Raw genomic sequence first — 22,529 nt, 5'->3', positions numbered from 1 at the left:
AGACTAAGGGCTGCAGTTGGATAGGGCAGAGAGTTTCTGCTTTTTTAACTTCAGCTTTATAGAACTTTTGATGGTTTAATTTGGACAAAAATTAAAATGAAGTTGAAAAATGAACACTACAACTCAACTTAAAAATAGTAATTGACTCTATTACTCCTCCCTCGCGCATAATACTAAGGTGTCATCTAATGTCTGTGTTACTGTTAGACTTGGGACCCTGTCTCAAGGGCAGGGACCACATCTACTTCACATACTGCTATATTCATGTCTGACACATCCAGGCCCTGGTATGTATTTGTTGAATGAAAAGAAATAAAAGAAACATTTAGCAGTTGTAGAAGCAGCACACAGAGGACAAATGTGACAAATAATGCAGAGATGGCCTCACTATATCTTGACACAGGGCACTGGCACAAAGCAGGAGCTCAGGAAATGTCTGGAAATGTTGCTGTTTATTAAAGAAGGTCGGCAATTAGAGAGAGCTTGGATCAAAGAAGATGTAATCATGGCAGGGATAACCCAAACATTGTTTGTAATCCTAAAATAAGAATCTAGGAGAGGGAGGTGCATGACATGTGCTAGAGAGACACTAGAGATCATTTTGGCCAAATATGGAAAATTATGATTTTCAGTTATGGGTATAGCGTGTTCTTCCTCCTCTTTTTCCAGAGGTAGTAGTTTAAACGCATGGCTTTCTCATTCCTGCAGCCAATTCTGATGATTGCTTGGGCCATAACAATCCCTTGCTGACCACACTTCCCACCTCCCTCCAGAAAGAACACATGTTCCCTATGGTGTTCAGAAATGTGTCAACTTGATGTTTGGTACCTGTATGCTTTGAGAAGGTCCGTCCAAATGATTAAAATTAATAAGCAAAACCAGTCATGAATTTTATTAAGGGAAATTTGAATTGAATTCTCTCCAGGGCAACATCACCATAAGACCAGGTAGGCTGTAGAAAGTGGGACCCAAAGGAGGTCAATCATTTGAAACCAGTTTAGACGTGTGCCCGGACATTTGCTGTGGGAAAATATTCTGAGGTAGCTTACTGGCCTGCCTTTGTGGATAAATTACTCTGATATTTGTGATTTAGAATCAGGAAGAAAACACATCCCCTCATTACCTCATTACAGGAATTCATTCTGGGAGGCACACACAATTTGCCTGCATCCCCAGGGATGGGTGGAGGGACTAGTAACCTTGAAAACATCTTTGTGAATGAGAAGTTGGGGAAAATATTCTATATTTCTGCATAAAGAGAAGCATTGGAAAGCTTACTCATTTATTTGGTTTGCTTGCTTTTTTGTCTAACCTAAGTTGACTGTGCTAAGAACTTCACACTATCTAACGACTACACCTCTGAGGGAAGCAGTACTGTTTACATCCTTTACCAAAGGGGAGACCGAGGCTCAAGAAGTTCAATAATACCCAAGGTGACCGGACTACCACGTGGACGATCTGGAAGTTGATCTGAAGTATAAATGGCACAACTACATGAACAGGACCCGCTACATAATTTGTGGGGTCCAGAGCAAAACAAAAGTGTGGAGCCCCTTGTTCAAAAATTGTTATGAATTTCAAGATGCTGACAGCAGAGCATTAAGCCAACTGTGAGGCCCTTCTGAGCACAGGGCCCCATGTGTCTGCACCCATAAACCTTGCTCCATGTATAGATACATCCCAGGTTCTCTAAATTTGGGCTAGCTCTAAGGAGAACATTGAAAAGACTTTGATGAATCTTAAATTATGATTTTACCTTAAAAGACTGTCTTGAAGAATACTCTATTAAACCTGCAGTAAATGAAGAATTATATAATTGTAGCTTCTAAAATTATGTCTGTAACTGAGCTAGAGGATGTTTCAGCACTGCTTCAGATGGGATGCCTCCATCTGGTATTTGCCTGTGAATTAACACTTTAATTCTCTAGCACCACCATACACACCACCAAGGAGAATTTTTTGAGCCCCGTTTTCAGACCCCTGTTCTCTTCTAGACAAATGTCCTTTGTCATATTCCCTGGGACCTACAGCCTTTTCAGTGGGAAACTTGGCACTCCTCCTCAAGGGCACACCTTTGCACCCCGACTGCTGCTTGCTCCCACCTGGCACACAGTGGGGACTCAAGAAGTGTTTGTTGAGTAAATTGGTGAGTACATGAACTCCAGAACACTTCAGGATTCTAGATTCTCAGAAATGTAGAAAGAACCAGTCTCCATGCAATCAATATTCAGGAGATGTCCAAGGGGCCTTTAGATTGGTCCTAAAATGAGACAGTTAGATCTAAAGAGAGGGCTAGGTCTAAAGTCAGCATTTGAGCCAAAGGTCCAAAGTACCCTTGAAAAGTCCTTCAGAAGCATCAGGTGGGAGGTACCATGTGAGACACACAGAATCCACTGGGCAAGAAGCTGATGCACGTCCTTTGTGTAACCCCACCTTGGGGCACAGGCTCATTGCCTGCCAAGCAGAATCGTAAATTCCAGTAGGCTAACTGCACGTATGATGTGACTGTTTCTTAAGAGGTAAGTCAGAGCTTTCTCTGAAGGAAGTGTTTAATCATTTTATCCCTGCAGTCGCCTTTCTCCCCTTGGGAGACATTGTAAAATTCGATTTCTGAGTTTTATAAGAGACTCAGTCTTGTGTTAAAACGTCACCAAAACTGATTTATCTTACATCTTGTAAAATTTCTACATCTCACACATTTTCTACACTGAGCACGAGTTGCTTTTATATTCCGTGGGGAAAAAAAGAAAAAAATTTAAACAGAGATTTCAAAGTTGGATCATACTTTTGGTTCCGAGCACATTAACAGCTGTTCCCATCCACTGTATCTTAGTCTTCAGAGCACGAGGGGAGCCTGGCATACAGGCTAAGAGCGAAACCACTCAGGTGGGTATCTCCGCTTCTCCACTTATTGACCCTCTCAGAGCCTTGGTGTATTCATCTGTAAAATGGTACTAATATAATCCCTTCCCCAAAGATTTGCTCTTGTAAAACACTGAGCACCGTGCCTGTCACTAAGAATTCAATGTCGTTAGCTATTAGCTGCTACTGCATATGAGTCTGTGTCCTGTGTCTTTTGCGCTAATAGCCCAGCTGTCAGATAGCCTAGCTTCTTATCTAAATGTGAATAATAAAATCAGTTTTTCAATCCTCTTTCAAATAAACTAATCTTAAGAACTGAAAGGTTATCTGAGGTAAGATAGGTACATGTGTCTATCTAGGATGAACAAGGGCGACAGAGCCAAAAAAGGGAAGGGTGATATTTCTCCCTTACTACAACTCCTCAAGGGCTCCAGTGACCACCGCAATTCAAGGTCTATATGATAGGATGAAATTTGGCCATGGGACAGAAAGAGCTACTGAGCTTGACAAGGGCAATTTTTCTTTGCTTACTATTTATCTCATATCAGACAAAATAGACTTTAAAATAAAGACTATTACAAGAGACAGAGAAGGACACTACATAATGATCAAGGGATCGATCCAAGAAGATATAACAATTGTAAATATTTATGCACCCAACATAGGAGCACCTCAGTACATAAGACAAATACTAACAGCCATAAAAGGGGAAATCGACAGGAACACAATAATAGTAGGGGACTTTAACACCCCACTTTCACCAATGGACAGATCATCCAAAATGAAAATAAATAAGGAAACACAAGCTTTAAATGATATATTAAACAAGATGGACTTAATTGATATTTATAGGACATTCCATCCAAAAACAACAGAATACACACTTTTCTCAAGTGCTCATGGAACATTCTCCAGGATGGATCATATCTTGGGTCACAAATCAAGCCTTGGTAGATTTAAGAAAATTGAAATCGTATCAAGTATCTTTTCTGACCACAACGCTATGAGACTAGATATCAATTACAGGAAAAGATCTGTAAAAAATATTTATCATTTATACCTAGTCAAACAAAGTAGATTTCAGTGATACACATACCACTTGGAATCTGAAATTTTTCTTGCTTCCACTTTGTAGGTGGGAGGTCAGTTTTCTAATTATTCTCAATTCTCAAAGATACTGTGATAATAGATGCCTACTCTACCCTGGAACCACTTGTCCATTGGCTTCAAGACACTACACTTCTGTCTTTCTTCCATGTTTCTAGCCCATCTTTTTCAGCTTCTTTTTAACCTCATCCTCCTCGAACTACCCCTTAAATCTTGATCGTTTTCAGGGCTCTCTTATGGACATACTTCCTTCATACTGTGTACTCTACCTTAATCTGTTCTGATGGCCTCAACCACCATCTTTTTGCTGGCGAACCCAATATCTGTATTGCCGCATCAGTCCTTTCTCTACAGTCCAAACCCATGTAACTGCCTTCAAGATATCTCCACTTGGATATCTTACAGATGCCTCAAACTCAACGTGTCCAAACTGAATTCATCATCCCCTCAAATCAGCTCTCTGACAGCATTCCCTATCTCAGGAAATGGCAACACTCTCCACCCAGTTAATCAAGCCAGGAATCTATGATTAATCCTTAACTCATCTCAGTTCCCTCATTGCCTAAATCCAATCAATCACCAAGTTCTCTTAATTCCATTTCCTAAATCAGTGCCTTTCAAACTAATTTTACTGTAAATAAATGAAACATCCTTTGCATCATGACCCAACCAGCATGTGCACGCACACACACACACACACACACACACACACACACACACACACACAAAGTGAAACTGAAGTTCTGAAAAAAAAAATTATCATCGTTATATGCAAGGCTTTCTGATATTTTCTATTATGTTTTCTTCTGTTGTTGCTTTTTAAAATGCTAGTAACCAGTGGGTTACTGGCAAGTGTTTAACAACCAGCTCTTCTGGAGGCGAGGCAAGGAGAGCCAGATATGTAGCATTTGGCAGTTTTGGGTATAAATACTCCCACCATGGTTGAATTTAAGCCACCAACTAACAAGCCTGCAAACATCCTAAAGATACCAGCTCTCCTGACCACATGGAGCATGCAACTGCTTGTGACCTAGAGTTTTTGATGGACACTGGTCTAAATAGCTCTACATCTACCAACTAATTTTCATTCCCAATGCTACCATTCTAGACCTGGCCACCACCGTTTCTGATACAATTGTTTTCCAGGTCAATCTGATCTGTTTCATATTTATTTAATACCCTTCAAAGACTTCCTGTTGTCCACACTAGGACAGAGTCTATAATTCTTACCATGGCTTAAAAAGCCACCCACAGTTTGGCACCTGCCTGCACCTCATGCCCTCTCCCTTGATTTCAGTAAGAATGGTTTCCTCTTGAACATCTGGGAATTCACCCTTGCTTTCATGTCTTTGGACATACTGTTCCATTTGACTAGAAAGTTCTTGCCTCCCATCTTTGTTCAACTAACTGTTACTCATCCTTCCCATCACAGCTTAAATGCTACGTTATTCATTTATTCCTTCTCCTGCTATGTAACAGGCATTGTGGTAAGCACTGAGGATACAATGATATGTAGAAATAGACTCAGTCCCTCACCTCACAGAACTTAGATATGCTAGAAGGGGAGAACCATTATGCAAATGAAGATATCATTCAAATTTAAGTACTAATAAAAGAAGAGCTTAAAAAATAAAAGATTCATGGTTCTATAAGAATGTATAAAATCTGACCTACTCTAGCAGATCAGGGAAAACTTTCCAATGTGATGGCTGGTTAGTTATAATAGTTGAGCTAAGCTATAAAATAGAAATATAACTTAATGAGTCTAAGGGGTGGATAACTAACAGCATAGGCAGAAACAGAAGCATGTGTAAATCCACATGGCAGGAAGGAACATGGTAAAATCAAGGAACCAGGAACCAAATGAAAGCCAGTGTAAGAGGAGCAAGGTGGGAGGTGGGGGTATGAGACAGGTAGAAGCCAACTCTATGAAGGGCACTCTAGGCTTCATTAAAAATAGGGGGTCTTTGGGCTTCCCTGGTGGCGCAGTGGTTGAGAGTCCGCCTGCCGATGCAGGGGACACGGGTTCGTGCCCCGGTCCGGGAAGATCCCACATGCCACGGAGCGGCTGGGCCTGTGATCCATGGCCGCTGAGCCTGCGCCTCCGGAGCCTGTGCTCCGCAACGGGAGAGGCCACAACAGTGAGAGGCCCGCGTACTGCAAAAAAAAAAAAAAAAAAAAAAAAAAGGGTCTTTGAAAAAGAGCAATGGAAGGCCAATAACATGTTTGAAGCTGGCATATAATGTGTCAGGTTTCTAGTTTGAAACACTCACGCTGGTGGTTATGAGAATGAACTGGAAGGAGGCAAAAGTAAATGCAGAGACAAACTAGAAACTATTACGCTACTCTTGACAGAGGTGATCACAACACAAATTAAGATGTTGTTCATGGAGATGGGAAAAACTGACTTATTAGAGAGATGTGTGAGATGACCTTAACAAGACAAAGTAATGGACTGAATATATATGTGGTGAAAGAGATGGACACAGCAAAGATGAACCCCAGGCTTGAGTTACAAAACTGAATGAATGATAGTACCATTGAATGAAATGGAATACCAGAGGAGGACCAAGCTTGTTGGAAAAAAGCATGACTTTGGCTGTAGCTGTATGGAGTTTGAGGTACCATTAAGATGTGTAAAATGAGATCTTCTGAGGACTATCTGATCAACTGTTCTGGAACAGAGGAGAAATCTGGATTAGAACATAGATCTGTGGAATATCTGTATAGGTGGTAGACGTGCAGCCTTGAACATGGAAGAACTCATCAACCCAGAAGATATAATATGAGAAGACTGTTTAAAAGCCAGTCCTTAAGGAACTTCAACGTTTAATGGCTGGAGTAAAGGGTGAACTTAGAAAGGAAACCAAGGAGAGTAGCCAACAAGGTAGGAAGAAAACAGGAGAAACTGAGGTCGAAGAGCCAGTATGTTTTGGTGAAGCATAAGAAAAGAAGCCAGGGGCTTCCCTGGTGGCGCAGTGGTTGAGAGTCCGCCTGCCGATGCAGGGGACGCGGGTTCGTGCCCCGGTCTGGGAGGATCCCACATGCCGCGGAGCGGCTGGGCCCGTGAGCCATGGCCGCTGAGCCTGCGCGTCCGGAGCCTGTCCTCCGCAACGGGAGAGGCCGCAACAGTGGGAGGCCCGCGTAACGCATAAAAAAAAAAAAAAAAAAAAAAAAAAAGAAAAGAAGCCAGGCTGTTGGAGGAGGAGTGCAGAGTACAGACCAGGAATCAGTGAGTGTAGACTCACTGGAGAAGTTTGTCTTTGAAGAGAAGGAGACATATAGAGCAGTATTTGTGAAGTTGATGGAAACTTTTTGATTGTGTTTGAATGAAAAGCATTTGAGCATATTCATCAGCTGTGAAAAAACTGGTTTGAAAGGAAGGTGAATACGCAAGAGAAAGAAAGCCTAATGGTAAGTGTAAGGTTCACAAAAAAGCAGAGAATGAGCCCTGTGCCTCCATGACACGCCTACACTTACCCTAATTCTTACTACACTTGTGTTTTCTCTGTGAATATCTGTATTCCTCGTTAGACTGTACTGCGTGAGAACAAGAATCACCCTTGCCTCATTTGCTTCTGTATCCCTAGCGTGCAGCACAGCTCAGACAGGAGGCATTAATAAATTTCATTCTTTTTTTTTTTTTTTTTTGCGGTACGTGGCCCTCTCACTGTTGTGGCCTCTCCCGTTGCGGAGCACAGGCTCCGGACGCGCAGGCCCAGCGGCCACGGCTCACGAGCCCAGCCGCTCCGTGGCATGTGGGATCTTCCCGGACCGGGGCACGAACCCGCGTCCCCTGCATCGGCAGGCGGACTCTCAACCACTGCGCCACCAGGGAAGCCAATAAATTTCATTCTTAATTGCACATCAAGTGAATGAAATTGGAGGTACACTTAATAAAACAGTCAACCCCAGAAGTCTCATAGTACTATAGCATATGCATATATATGTATGCACGTGCACACACACTATGGTTATCAATTTTTTTAGACTAAAATTTAAATTGACATCATTACCTTAAGCATAAGCTGTTTGGGCACTAAGATGAGAAGGTCTTAGAATGAGATAGAAGTTGAAAGTCAACCAAGAACTGAGAACTGTCCACAAATAGACGAGCAAGGCCGTGAGTCATTTTTGTGCAGAAAATTGAGCCCTGATGATATCAAGCAAACACATTGTGAAAGCACACAACCTGTTAAGACAAGTGGGTGCATCACTCACACCAATCCAGGTGAAACCCCACATAACAGGACTTCTATATCTGAGATGGTATGATGACTTAGTCAAACAACTTAGAAAAGAAAAGAAAAGAAAAGCTGCTCTTTGTTTTTGGAGACAATATTAAATGCCTCATATAAAGAAGCAAGTCCATGCAGGAGAAAAGAAATCAGGTGTGCGTTCCTTTCCCAGCTTTGCCATTTTTAAAGACAAGTTCTTTAATCTAGTCTCAGTTTCTTTATCTGTGAAATGGGGATAATCGTACTTCATAGGGTGCTTGAATAAGTTAAGGGGGATTACGTACTCAGAATAGCTATCCACTTCCCTAACCTGAGAATTTTACATTTCCATTGTCAGTTCTGACATATTCTGACTATACTCTATAAACTCTGATTTTTACCTCAGTAGAATGAGGATGACATGCTATATCTGGGATTGCTGAGAAGACTAAATAAGATAATGTGCATGAAGGTCCTTTGTGAAATAAAAAGAACTACTTTTTTAAATTGAAGTACAGTTGACTTACAATATCATATTAGTTTCAGATGTACAACATAGTGATTTGATATTTTTATAGATTATTCTCCATATAAAATCATTATAAAATAGTGGCTATATTCCCTGTGTTGTACATTACATCCTTGTAGCTTATTTTGTACCTAGTAGTTTGTACCTCTTAATCCCCTTCACCTATCTTGCCCCTCCCCTCACACTTCTCCCTTCTGGTAACCACTAGTTTATTCTCTGTATCTGTGAGTCTGTTTCTGTTTTATTATATTAACTCATTTGTTGTATTTTTTAGATTTCACATATAAGTGATAACATGCAGTATTTGTCTTTCTCTAATTTATTTCACTAAGCATAATTCTCTCCAGATCCACCCATGTTGTTGCAATGGCAAAATTTCATTTTTTTATGGCTGAGTAATTTTTCATTGTGTATCTATACCACATCTTTGTCCATTCATCTGTTGATGAACACTTAAGATAGTTTTCATATCTTGGCTACTGCAAATAATGCCACTATGGACACTGGAGTGAATATATCTTTATGAATTAGTGTTTTCATTTTTTTCAGGTATAATCCCAGGAGTGGAATTGCTGGATCATATTGTAGTTCTATTTTTAATTTCTTGTGGAACTGCCATACTGTTTTCCATAGTGGCTGCACCAACTTACATTCCCACCAACGTATATTACGGTTCCCTTTTCGTTACATCTTCACCAACACTTATTATTTCTTGTCTTTTTGAGGATAGCCATTCTGACAAGTATGAGATGATATCTCATTGTGGTTTTGACTTGCATTTCCCTGATGATTAGTGATGTTGAGCACCTCTTCATGTGCCTGTTGGCCATTATACAAAGAACTACTTAAATTAGGGAGCAGCAAACTACAGCCAGTGGGCCATATCCAGCCCACCCACCGGCTGTTTTTATTTTGTTCTTTTATGACCCAGCTAAGAATGGTTTTTACATTATTTAACGATTGGAAAAAATCAAAATAATATGAATATTTCAAGACATGTGAAAATTACATGAAATTCAAATTTCAATGTCTATAAATAAAGTTTTATTGGAACATGACCATATCATTTGTTTACATACAGTCTACAGCTGCTTTTACACTGCAATGGCAGAGCTGAGAGTTGTGACAGAGACAGTAAGGCCTGCAAAACTGAGAATATTTACTATCTGGTCCTTTACAGAAAAGGTTTGCTGACCAAGGACATAGAGGAAGACCTAAAAGACACAAGGGAGCCCTGGGAAAACTGGGGGAGATGGGAGTAAGAAGTAATGTTCTGGGCACAGGAACAAATACAGCATGTTCTGTGTGCTCAAGGAAGAGCAGGAAGTCACTGTGGCTGGAGTGGAGTGAGTGACGGGGAGATTAGTAGGAGAAAAGTCAGAAAAGTGCCCAGCCTGCTTAGGCAGGGCCTTGAAGAACCATCTAGGGACTCTTGCTTATACTCAGTTGAGAGAGAAAAGCTACTTTGAGCAAAGTAGTGGCAAGACCTGACTTTAATTCAGATCAGCCTGGATGCTCCAATGAGAATGGGCTATAACGTAAACTGCAGCAAGGAGAAAACTGAGTCAAGAAGAGATTGCAGTGGTGCCGGTGAGAGGTGATGATGGTTTGAGCCCAGATGGCAGTGGTGGCAATGGTGAGAAGTAGATATTTGGAGTGTATTTGGAAAGTAGAGCCAATAGGATCTAAGGATGGATTGATTGGATGTGGATTTTGAGAAAAAATGTCAAAAATGACCCTATATTTCCTGGCCCAAGCAATTGCTGGAGTAAGGTAGTAGTCATTGATTTGAGAAGGGAAGGATGTGGGAGACATAGGTTTACTTTTGGATGACAGAGGGAGGGGGCAGATATGCAGGAATTAGGATGCAGGAATGGTGAGTACATCATGGAAACGTTAGCTTGGAGATGCATCCTCCAAGGGGAGATGTGCAGTGGACAATTGAGTATGGAACTCTGGAGATCAGGCTAGGCCAAGGTTGGAGATATGAATTTAGGAGTCCTCTACAGATAGATGGGATGTGGCTATGGTTGTTATATCTATTCAGTATTATAAGATGATTCCATACAGACCAAAAGTGCATTGCAAACAACTTCTGAGGAATAGCAGCCTGGCATCAGAGACGTTACCAAAAGCTGCAAAGGAAAGTTTCGTTCAAGTAGAACAAAAGTAAAAAGCCAGGAACAAGTGTAAAAATATAACTAGCATTCATAATTAGAACTACTCCTAATTTGCCTAATTGAGGAAACAGTGTACAGTGAGTCAGATTATAATTTTATACGTTGGTTTGCAAAATCATTTACAGCTCTGTGATATTACATTTTGGGTACATTGCATATTATCTCCATAGAAATTAATAAGCCCTTTGATGGGTGCACAACACCTCCTTACAAGACAAGATTAGGACAAGATTAGGAAAATAAAACTGCCTGTAACATACGGACAAACAAAATATGATGCATCAGAATCCTTTAGGGTAGTTCAACTTAACTTCTGTTGATTCTCACAAATGCTTCAGTTTTTTTGGTTTTTGTTTTTAACTGTGACTAGCTTGGCTTCCTCTTCTGGTAAAAATCTTTTCGTTTGGACAATTAGTCAAGGTGACCTGGATGGGCTTAATGAGTGCCTCACCCCTCTACAGCAGTGTTTCTCAATCTTTCTTTCATTATTGACTCCCTCCACCAAGGAAAATTTTAGATATTTTTTTCCTAATTTCCACCCCATGGAAATGTTTTATTGTCGTAAAATATGCATAGCACAACATAATATTTATCACTTTAAGCATTTATAAGGGTACAATTGAGTGTCATTGAATCCATTCACGTTGTTATATACACATCATCACTATCTATACCCAAAATATTATCATTATCCCCAACTTAAGCTCTGTACCATATACAATCATTCCCTATTCCCCACTCCCCCCAGGCCCTGGTAACCTCTATTATACATTTCATCTCTATGAAGTATTCTAGGTATTCTAGTATCTTATATAACTAGAGTCATATAATATTTGTCCTTCTGTGTCTGGCTTACTTCACTTAGCATTAAGTTTTCAAGGTTCATCCATGTTGTAGCATGTATCAAAATTTCGTTCCTCTTTATGGCTGAATATTATTCCATTGTATGTGTATACGACATTCTGCTCATCCATTTATCAGCTGACAGACACTTGGGATGTTGCGGAGTATCAGAAGCAGATGGCGACAGGCATTGCCGAAGGATGTTTGTAGCAGGGGGTCTGTATTTGTTATATCAGCAGCTTTAAAATCTGACATGAGAGTAACTCCCGTCTCTGTCTCCTTTCGGATTCCACTGCAGGGTGTGTTGGGTGCATCATGTAACGGGGATGTGGGTGTACCCTTTCCTGGAACACATTGGCCCAGGAGCCAGAATCCTCTTCTTTGGGTCTACAACCATCTTAATGAACTTTTTGTACCTGCTGGGAGAAGTTCTGAACAGCTATATCTGGGATACACAGAGAAGTAAGTATTGTTTGGGGGAGCATAAAACAAAAGAATTGCTGCCTAAAAGAGTGTGCGCAGAGATGGATGGAGAATTCCACTGTAGCACAGGATCACTTCTGAAGAGTTTCATTTTTATAACTGCTGGCAGGTACCTGAAAGGTTTATTCCTCACTTTGTCATATTAGCTAGTAAAACATCCAAATCTAAGACAAAAGAAGCATGGCTATAAAATTTTATAGGGAGAATGTAGTGTTAGCAGAGAAAAAAAATTTAGGACGTTCACTCTGATTAACAAAACACTGCCGTAGCTAAAGGGACCCCCGGGGTGAAATAGACAAATTATTAAATGTAACCAAACAGTCTCATTAGAAATCACCCAAATCTCCACTTCTTCCATCATCCTTCGCGTGGGCGCAGCAGCTTGCGAGAGGGCTTGCCACCACTCTGCCAGAACTCTCAACAACACAGAATACCTCTGGCAAGTGTGATGAAGCAGGGACTGTCACATTCAAGACTTGAAGGTGGCAAAGAGGGACGGGCAGTAAAGGGTAATACTTCATTGCTCCAAAAACTCTCTTAACCTATGATTTGATTTCCCTTTTGTTTCTATTTATGGCAGAGCCTCCATCTTGGCAAGGCACGTAATCTTACCCCAGCAGTGCAAAACAAAACTTGTCCAAAGTGGAAACAACGACAGCACCGATATGTAGTGATTTGAGTGCTGCATGAAAATACATCCAAAGGCAAGATGGTTTGGGGATTTTAGAGAGCTCTGGGTATCGCCTCCGATACAGTCACATCATTGTAGACATCACCTGCACATGATCTGTGATTCACAAACATTGAGCACCCTACTTTGTGCCAAATACTATGCCAGGAAGTTGATCTAATTAGACAAATAAAACAGTCATTGCATGTTATTGAATTGGACTTGTTCTGTGCATGGATCTTCTAGGACTGGATGCATCAAGGTGTTAGCCAATGTTAAATGGCCCAGAGGAATTTGAGAGTTTCCTTTCTCAGTAACTGGCTTGATTTTAGGCAGTGGTCTATTAGAAAAAGTGTTAAATATTTTTACCAATTCAGGCTACAGCTTGGGGGACCAGAAATTAGTCTTTTAATAATTTTCTTCTATGTTCAATGGGAATTGTAACCTTTCTCTATTAGATAACTTATAAAAATATTTAGTTAATTTACAAAAATATTTTCAAAACAAAATATAAACTTTTCTCAGCTTCTTGGGAGAAAGGCCATATTTAAATTTAAGCTAATGTGTCCAATCTATGTTATTCAGGAAGTACTTATGACTCCTGTTTCCCCTTGATTAGCTCGATTCCAACGTTCAGTTGGCCGTTGTTCAACTACTTCTAAGAGAAGATTGCCTGAAAACCAGGAGAGAAAAGATCCAGTCTAGATTAATAGAATATTGATTTTTAGCAGGTTTAAGTTAGACATTAAAAATGAATAGTGAAGCTAAGGTTTTTGTTGGTTTTTTTTTTAATGATCTGTCCAATTTAATTTGTGCCATTCTCTTAATAACGTGAGTTAAAGTTGACTAACATTTTGTAACTCATTTCAGATGTAGAGATTAATTTTATCTACATGGCACCATCTGGTTAATTCCCCAGAGGCAGATGTTTTGTGTCAAGTGCATCTTTTTTGTTTATGAGAGTGATTGCAAACTGATGGCCTCCTCCAAATTTTACCTGCCAGAAAGTTTTGTTAGGCCTACATAGGATTTTTGTTTTTGACCCAACATTTTTTTTTTTTTTTAACACAAGTCTATTTATTTATTTATTTTTGGCTGTGTTGGGTCTTTCTGTGCAATGGCTTTCTCTAGTTGCGGCAAGCGGGGGCCACTCTTCATCGTGGTGCGCGGGCCTCTCACTATCGCGGCCTCTCTTGTTGCGGAGCAGAGGCTCCAGACGCGCAGACTCAGTAGTTGCGGCTCACGGGCCTAGTTGCTCCACGGCATGTGGGATCTTCCCAGACCAGGGCTCGAACCCGTGTCCCCTGCGTTAGCAGGCAGATTCTCAACCACTGCACCACCAGGGAAGCCCCCTGAACCAACATTTAAAAATTGGGAGATTTCACATAAAGGCTGGATTTCTCAGCTAATCAAGTATTTTAACGTCTGGCAACACCAAGCCCACTATCCACTTCTGGCAACAATGGATTAGAACTGAGTATCAGTTGCCCCCATTAGATGGCCCTTTAATTTTCCCTAGTTCTCACCAGGCCATTTTGCTCCCTCACAGTGGCTTGGTTCCGTAGGTAGTTGAGTTTGAAACTGTTGATTAAAAGCAGTCGTTTCTGTGTGTGCATGTGTGTGTGTGTGTGTATTAGAAGGAATTGATTACAATCAAGTACAGTATTACAATCCTGAGTACATTTATCATACCCCAAATAAAACCCCCCAAGGAGCAGGAATACCACATTTGAGCCCCCTTCCTTGGATCCATCTTTACAGATTTTTAATGGCTCAGTTTCCTTCCTTTGGTTATGTTGGCTTCAACTTCAAAATAAAAATCACATTATTACAGAATCTTAGAATCAAAAATTAGATTAGAAACCATCTATGCCAATTTTTTTTTTACTAAGAGGCAGCTGAGGCCCAGCAATAAGTGACCCCCCAAAATAAGTGGTTGCAAAGTCAACACCTTCTGACTGATGTTCAATCCTCTGTTATTTCTAGTAAAACATCACCATTGGAAACGCAGACACATGAGAGCTCAGAAATTTTACTCAGAATCATGGATCTAGCTTATAAAATAACAAAACAGATCAGCCTGAGAGGAACTATGAACAAAAAGCCCTTAAAATAGGCTAAATTAACAATGAAGCATTTGCTCTTTTTAAAAGAAAGTAACTCGGACTTCCCTGGTGGTGCAGTGGTTAAGAATCCGCCTGCCAATGCAGGGGACACAGGTTTGAGCCCTGGTCCAGGAAGATCCCACATGCCATGGAGCAAATAAGCCCGTGAGCCGCAACTACCGAACCTGCACTCTAGAGCCCACGGGCCAGAACTACTGAGCCTGTGTGCCCTAGAGCCCACGCACCACAACTACTGAGCCCACGTGCTGCAACTACTGAAGCCCACACACCTAGAGCTCATGCTCTGCAACAAGAGAAGCCACCTCAATGAGAAGCCCACGCACCGCAATGAAGAGTAGCCCCCGCTTGCCACAACTAGAGAAAGCCCGCACACAGCAACGAAGACCCAACGCAGCCAAAATAAATAAATATTTTTTAAAAAAATAAATGGAAGAAAAGAAAAGAAAGTAACTCAAGGTGGCTTTGTGGATGTTACACTGGTTTGCTAGGGAAGCTACAACAAAGGACCACTAAATAGCTTAAACAATAGAAATGTAATGTCCCACAATTCTGGAGGCCTGAAGTCCAAAATCGGGGGTGGGGGGGTTTGGCAGGGTTGGTTGCTTCTGAGGACTGTGAGGGAGGGATCTGTCCCAGGCTTCTCTCCTTGGTTTGTAGATGACCGTCTTCATGTTTACATGGCATGCTCCCCTATACGTGAGGCTACCTCCAAATTTCCCCTTTTTGTAAAGACATCAGCCATACTTGATTAGGGCTCACCCTAATTTTAACTTGGAAAAGACCCTATCCCCAAATACAATCTGAGGTAAGAGGGGCTATGTTTGAAGAGACACAATTCAGCCCATAACATTCTACCTCTGCCCCCCAAAATTCATGTCCTTCATTCATACAAAGTACATTCCCAACAACCCCCAAAGTATTTCCAGCATCAACTTTTATGTCCAAAATCTCATCTTAAATATCATCTAAATCAGGTATGGGTAAGACCCGGGGTATGATTCGTCCTGAGGCAAAATTGCTCTCCAGTTGTGAACCTGTGAAACCAGACAGAAATGTATCTACTTCCAAAACCAGTGGTGCAACAGGCATAGAACATACATTCCCTTTTCCCAAAAAAAGAATCATAGGGAGAAAAGGGTCACAGTTCTCAACCAAGTTTGAAAGCCAGCAGGACAAATTCCAAGTTTAAGGCTTGAGACTAATCCTCTTTGGCTGAATGCCATACCTTCAGGTCTCATCAGGAAGGGGGGTGTGGCCCTGCACTCTTGGCGCTGGGTGGCCGCCCTCGGGGGCCAAGGAGCAGCCAGCCGCTGAGCCACCTTCAGATTCATTCTTCCTTTATTTCAACCTGTCTCTGTCTCTTTCAGTCCAGGCTGGCAGTGTTTCTGCTGGTACAGAATTCTCCCATGTAATTCGTGGGGTTCACGTCATCAGATGAGAGGTCTCCCACAGGTCTTTCCTGGCTTCTACCGAGACGGTCCCTTGGACCCATGAGTCACATGCCTCATCTCTTTAGCAAATGGTTGTGCAGACACACCCTTGGCCTTCTCTCACATTCTGAGGTCCTGGGCATCAGGACTTCAACGCATGAATTTGAGGGAGACATAGTTCAGCCTATAATTGCTGAAATATTCTGTGCTTAAGCTAAAAATTTATTTTAATTCCAGTGTGTCTGACTGGGGTGACCAGTCTTATTAAAGTCAAATTTCAGACGAGGAGAAATGCAAGTGTCCAAAAGTGAAAGGTTGCGGTGAGGGCGGAGAAAGCAGGTAAAAGAGCAGAGGGCGGAGAAAGCAGGTAAAAGAGCAGAAGGGAGAGGAGGTCGGAGCCAGGCTCAAGTGACAGAAACCTCCACCTCTGTTCTCCCCCAGCCTCGCATCCAGCTCATGTCCCACACAGGCCCACGCAGGCCTCCAGGGTTCCAGCGCTGCCCTGCAGCCCCTCTCCCAGCATGGGGGAGCCACACGTGACCGACTCCCTGAGGGTCAATCAGCTCTTCCTCTACGTTTCTGAAAGAGCATCCTGCCTCAGCTTTGTGACAGGTTTCTTTCTGCTAGTGGTGTGGAAATTATACCTCTGGTTCTTCCAAATATTATTTACAGCTGTCTAATTTTTTCCCTCCACCTCAAAGCTGCCAGACTAAAGTAGGTGGGGAGCCATTTTCCCTGTCTGGGTCAATGAACACCCCCTGTTCTCCACCCCCACGTTTTAAGATTCCACTATTGCTGCCAACTCAACCCATCTGCAGGAGAACACTTAGGAGAAAAGAGACTTTGAAAAGAAAAGCAAGCAGTTATTAGCTTCTCCACAGGAGAGGGAACATGGGACGGAGCTGAGACCCAAGTCATGTGTTGCTGTTTGAACAGAATCTATGTTGTGTTTTTCCACCTTTGCCTTGGTTACCCAACAACTAAGCCATGTCCTTCCTTCTCCCCCTCAACCCTATTCCTCCTCCCTTCAGACGTCCTTACTCTTCAATTTGAAGTTTTCCTTAACATGATTTCTGAGAAGTACTTTGGAAAAAATGTTATAGATCTCTGCCAGTTCCTTAGTCATGAAAACCAAACCTAAACGACTGTCTAAGGACACCTGTTCTGAGAATGTTACCCGCCCTCCGCTGCTACCACCCTGATCACACAAACACATGGTGTTAGGAGCTGGGAGCTGGGGGAAGGCGCAGGGGTGTCTCTCCTACTCTAAGCCCTATCGTGACGACCCTCCATGTTTCATTCTACTGCTTTACCACTAGTTCTCTATGGCCTTCTCTATGTTCACCGTTTATTAATTTATTCCATAAAGATTAATTGAACTCCTACTCTCAGACAGACACTGTGTTAGGTGCTTGGGATGTAATCAGGAACAAAACAGTTAAGGGCTCTACCTTCAGAGAATTTGCAACTTATAAGAGAATACCAACAAAACCTGCAATGCAGTATCTGGGGTTCTTTTATTCCAGCAAAAGGCTCTGAGAATTTGGTGTTAGGAGAAGGGTGTTTAAGTAGAAGCAAAAGAAAAAAGAAGTGGGGAGCATTTGCCAGATTTAACTTTAATTTATGAGAATGACTTAAACATTTTCATCTCCGGGAAAATGAAATATCACTAACTATTCATTACAGACAACAGGCAAGGTCTTACCGGTCCGGTACGTATGAGTCTTTCAGGAAGAAAAACATAGTTCTACCAGGCCTGGGTAGAACAGAGGGAGAACTTGAGTTTAAGTACACGTGGGTCTGGAAATAAATAGTTCTTGTGGCTAATAAGCTCTCTATGGGCCTTAAAAACAAAACAAAACAAAAAAGATTTGCTTTTGAAAATCCAGAGTCCTTGCCTTGGGAAGGGACAGGAGTAAAATAAAAATAAATGAGGGCTCTTTGAAACTCATCAGCTCCACACCTCCTGTTGCTAGAAGCTGGTTACAAGGCAGTCCGGTTGGGATTTCTGTGCAAACTCAACGAGTCAAGAACTAACTTGCGTCCCTCACTCCCAGAGGCCTTAAGAGCTGGGTGTGTCTCAGAGAAGTTATGTCCTGATTTGGGGGGAAGGGTAGGGAGGGAGGTCACTGAGGAAGTTTCTGGAGAAAGTTGTAAATGACTTTTCTTCTTAGCCAGGAGAAAAGGGATGGGCATGCAGGGTGGGTGGGGAGAAGTGTGGAGAGATGAGAGTTCTTTTAAAGCAGCTTTGGTAAACCTGCTCCTAGTTTAATCTGATGTCCAAATAAAGAACTTTGCCTGTATTTCTAGGTATGGAAGAAGAGAAAGAGAAGCCTAAATTGGAATGAGATCTAAGTCTAAACGGAAGAGCAGGATGTAGCCACCAATGAAGACTCATTACCCCCGGGCATTGGTAATGCAGGAGAGGAAGCCTGAAAGAAACCAGTGGAATCCGCCTTCACCTCCCTGCCCCAGAAAGAGGGAACACCTTTTATGCAGAAATATATATGTAAGAATAAAATACAGATATTTCCAAAATAACTTGCCCTCAGTTGTGTTTTAAAGAATTCTTTCCAAATTCATTATTGATAATAACATCTTTTTTCTTTTTTTTTTTAACTTCTTCTAATTTTTAAAACTAAAATTGATCATTGGATTTTAATTTTTGCAATTGTAATTTCATTTAATCAAGGAAGAATAGAATCCTATTGTGTTTCTTGTTGAGAAATATGTGAAAGTCAAAGGAGCAGATGTGGAGCATAGCATTCATGTATTTATTTAGTCCTTACAGGAGGCTGAAGAATGTAAGCATAAGCCTGGAGGAAACGAGATGGATGTTCCCTATTGCGATAATGTCAGTTGTCTCAAACAAGGCAATATTAGTAATAATTGCATTGATTTAGTTAAAACCCTGAGTGTATTTGGATCTCATGATTTAATTTTGTGAAATATTTCCTAGATGCAAACTATAACTTTAATAAAGAGCAAGCAACCCCTAGCCTAATGCCTGCATGGTGCATCTCAAACCCCTAACAACACTGGTGTTTCCTTTCTTATTTTTTTTCTATTACCTATTGAAAATGGGTTTACTGAGCCTGGTTCTTGCAATTTCTTTATTTTAAAAATATGTATCTTTTTGATAAATCCAAAAAGAATAATTTTGTTGAAGAGAAAGGCTAACTTACAAAGTCTTTGACCATAATGATTTTTAAATAATACTAATGTCAAATAGGTAGTAGAAAACACATTAAAAATAAATCTTAGGGAAGTATAAGGAAGGAGCGAATAAAAATAAAAGCAGAAATTAAGGCAGCAAGAAAAAAAACAGCAGAATTGATAAATAAATTGATTAATAAATGCAGTACTTCATCTATACAAATAGCATTAAAATATGAAACTACTGATATATTAACTGAAAAGAGAGAAACACAAACCACTTGGCAATACAAGCACAGATGTAAACAAATTTTTAATTATAAAAATATGTCTTATAGCTCTATGACAACAAATTCTTAGAAGCCAAGGAAATTCAAGGAAAATGGATTCAATAAGAATTAGAAAGCTGTAATAGACTGATATTCGTGAAAGCCATTTTTTTTTAACATCTTTATTGGAGTATAATTGCTTTACAATGGTATGTTAGTTTCTGCTGTATAACAAAGTGAATCAGCAATACATAAACATATATCCTCATATCTCCTCCCGCTTGCATCTCTCTCCCACTCTCCCAATCCTACCCCTCTAGGTGGTCACAAAGCTCTGAGCTGATCTCCCTGTGGAAAGCCATTTTTTTTAATGTTCAATTAACTATCTCCAGAAAAGGAGTTGGGTGCAGAGTATTTTATGAGCAAGTTCTTGAAAACTTTCAAGTAACAATTCTCATGTTTATTAAACTGTTCCAAGATTACAGAATGATGAAACACTTCCCAAATTATTTTTCAAAGTTAATAAAATGCTCAAAACAAAGGCAACATGCAAAAAAAAGCTTTTTTACTTGCTTTAGCTAAAATATCAGCAACATAAACCCAACACTATAGAAATCATTTTTCAAAAGTAAGGTTTATTTTAAAAATTCAAGGCTGGCTTAATATTAGGATTTTTGTTAAAAACATTGTCTCAATAGTTCACAAAGAAAAAATCATATGATTCTCTTCACAGTTGCTCTAAGGCATTTGAGAAATTTTAACATTTATTTTTGATAATACCGTTAGTAATATAAAAATATCTCATATCATGAGAAGAAATAATCATCTCAAATACCAAAGGCATTCCCTTTTAAGGTCAGAAACCAGATAAAGATGTCCGTGACAGTGTTACTTATTTTTCTGAGATGTTTGTGTGTTAACATCTAGCATCAAATAAGTTACATTTTGACCTGAAGTGAGAAAGGTCTATGTTTTAAAAAAAAGTTTTATGTAACTATAGAATTGATATTATTAACAGAAAATTAAATGTTGTTTAAAAAAAAAAAGGCAGGAAAGAAGAAAAACCACCATTTAAAGGGAAATTATTTCTCCAGTTGACTGTCAGAATGAAGAAACCTCAAGGAATGGAATATTTTTAAAGACTTCCTGGGACAGTTCATCTGGAGCCCTGTTACTACCCCTCTTCTTTAGCAAATAACACTTTCCTACATTTTGCCACCAAACCAACACCTAAAGGAGTTGACACCTGTGGGGCTTTAGACCTAAGGCTGATTCAACTCACTTGTACTGCAGCACGTTGGATTTATACATCACTGCTAGGTTTGAAATAAGATTATATGATCAGATTTGGGGTTTGGCTTGGTTTTCCCATGGTGGGTCATCTTTGCTTTGGGAACTCCAGGCCCTGAACTCTGGCCACACTTCTGGCAGGACACCCAGGGCTGTCTCGCCAGGGACAGGGAATGTGCTAAGACATGCCCACCCAGCCCAGGTGCTGCCAATGCACCCACTGACCCTTCACAGAAACTCCAGGCTTGTCCTGGAGCAGAATCCATCGGGATGACTCTACTACTTGCTCTATAATCACCGAGTGGTGAGAAAAAAATGACCTGCGGTTTCTCCCTCTGGCTTGGAACCTCTGGCTTAACCCCACCAGTGCTCAAAAGGATGTTCATGCTTTACCCTTTCCTCTACGTGCAAGTGTAAAGACGACTCCATCATCCACATTCAAAATAAAACCAAAATTTTGCTTATCATAGATAAAATACCAGCAACCTAAATCTAATACTATAATAAAATGACAATTTTTCATGACCAAATGACATATATTTTTCTCCTGAGGGACTTTTTAAAAAGACAAATAAAAATGGAAAAATATCCTAAATTCTGGAAAAGAAAACTCCATTCTTAAAGAGGTTATTTCTTCCTCCAAATAATTTATAAGTACTATATAACTCCATTCTAAAATTGCTAAAGTTTTTTTCTTCATTTAACAGAAGAAACAGGTAAAAACAACTGAAAAATCTTGAAAATGACACATAATTCAAGCATACTTGTGCTGTTAAAACATATTATAAAAATGCAATAACTAAAATAGTGTGGTATGGCTCAAGAATAGAGAGAAAAATCAATAAAATAGAAAGCAAACCCAGAAACAGGTCCTAGAATATATATGCATTTAGTAAATAATAAAGATAGCATTTCAAATCAGCAGTGGCATACTAAATGATTGAAAGGTGCTACAACAAATGAATAACTATTTGGTAAAGAAAGAAAAAGCTAGATTCCTCCCTTAAAACACACACACACACACATGCAAAACATACACACATAAAATTTCAGATAGATTAAATAATGAAATGTAAAAAAAAAGTATAAAAAATATAAGAAAATATAGATGAACATCTGGTCCTATAATAGAGATATGGGAAAAGTATGTATATATTATATATAATATGTATAGTTTATAATATAGGTATTAGGAAATTGACTATTATATATAATATATATGAGGAAATTGAATATAACGTATATTAAGAAATTGAATCTTCAGGTCTTGTAGCTGCTATACTGTAGGGTAATTGAGAGAATACCATCTAAGATGCAATCAAGATAATGAGAGCACTATTTCCTTAAATAAGAAACCTGGAGGAGAA

The 22,529-nt window shown here is 40.2% G+C and overlaps 1 protein-coding gene across 4 annotated transcripts in view; it reads left to right on the top strand.

The window, feature by feature from the left end:
* AIG1 (androgen induced 1) overlaps positions 1 to 19,445 on the top strand; it is a 234,042-nt gene extending 214,597 nt beyond the window's left edge. For 2 of the 4 annotated variants that reach the window (XM_032651161.1, XM_032651162.1), the window contains exons 5-6: positions 12,037 to 12,200; positions 18,758 to 19,445. In XM_032651161.1, the coding sequence (XP_032507052.1) occupies positions 12,037 to 12,200; positions 18,758 to 18,795 (202 nt within the window). In that variant the 3' untranslated portion in view covers positions 18,796 to 19,445. Of the gene's footprint in view, positions 1 to 12,036; positions 12,201 to 12,801; positions 14,000 to 18,757 lie in introns of those variants that run through there. The other 2 variants (XR_004352526.1, XM_032651160.1) reach the window with 2 other exon arrangements.
* The last annotated feature ends 3,084 nt before the right edge of the window (positions 19,446 to 22,529 follow it).

Source organism: Phocoena sinus, chromosome 12 (genome assembly GCF_008692025.1).
Source record: "Phocoena sinus isolate mPhoSin1 chromosome 12, mPhoSin1.pri, whole genome shotgun sequence".
Classification (NCBI taxonomy): Eukaryota; Metazoa; Chordata; class Mammalia; order Artiodactyla; family Phocoenidae; genus Phocoena; species Phocoena sinus.
The sequence above is the reverse complement of the archived record's forward strand: the minus strand, read 5'-3'. Positions and strand labels throughout refer to the sequence as shown.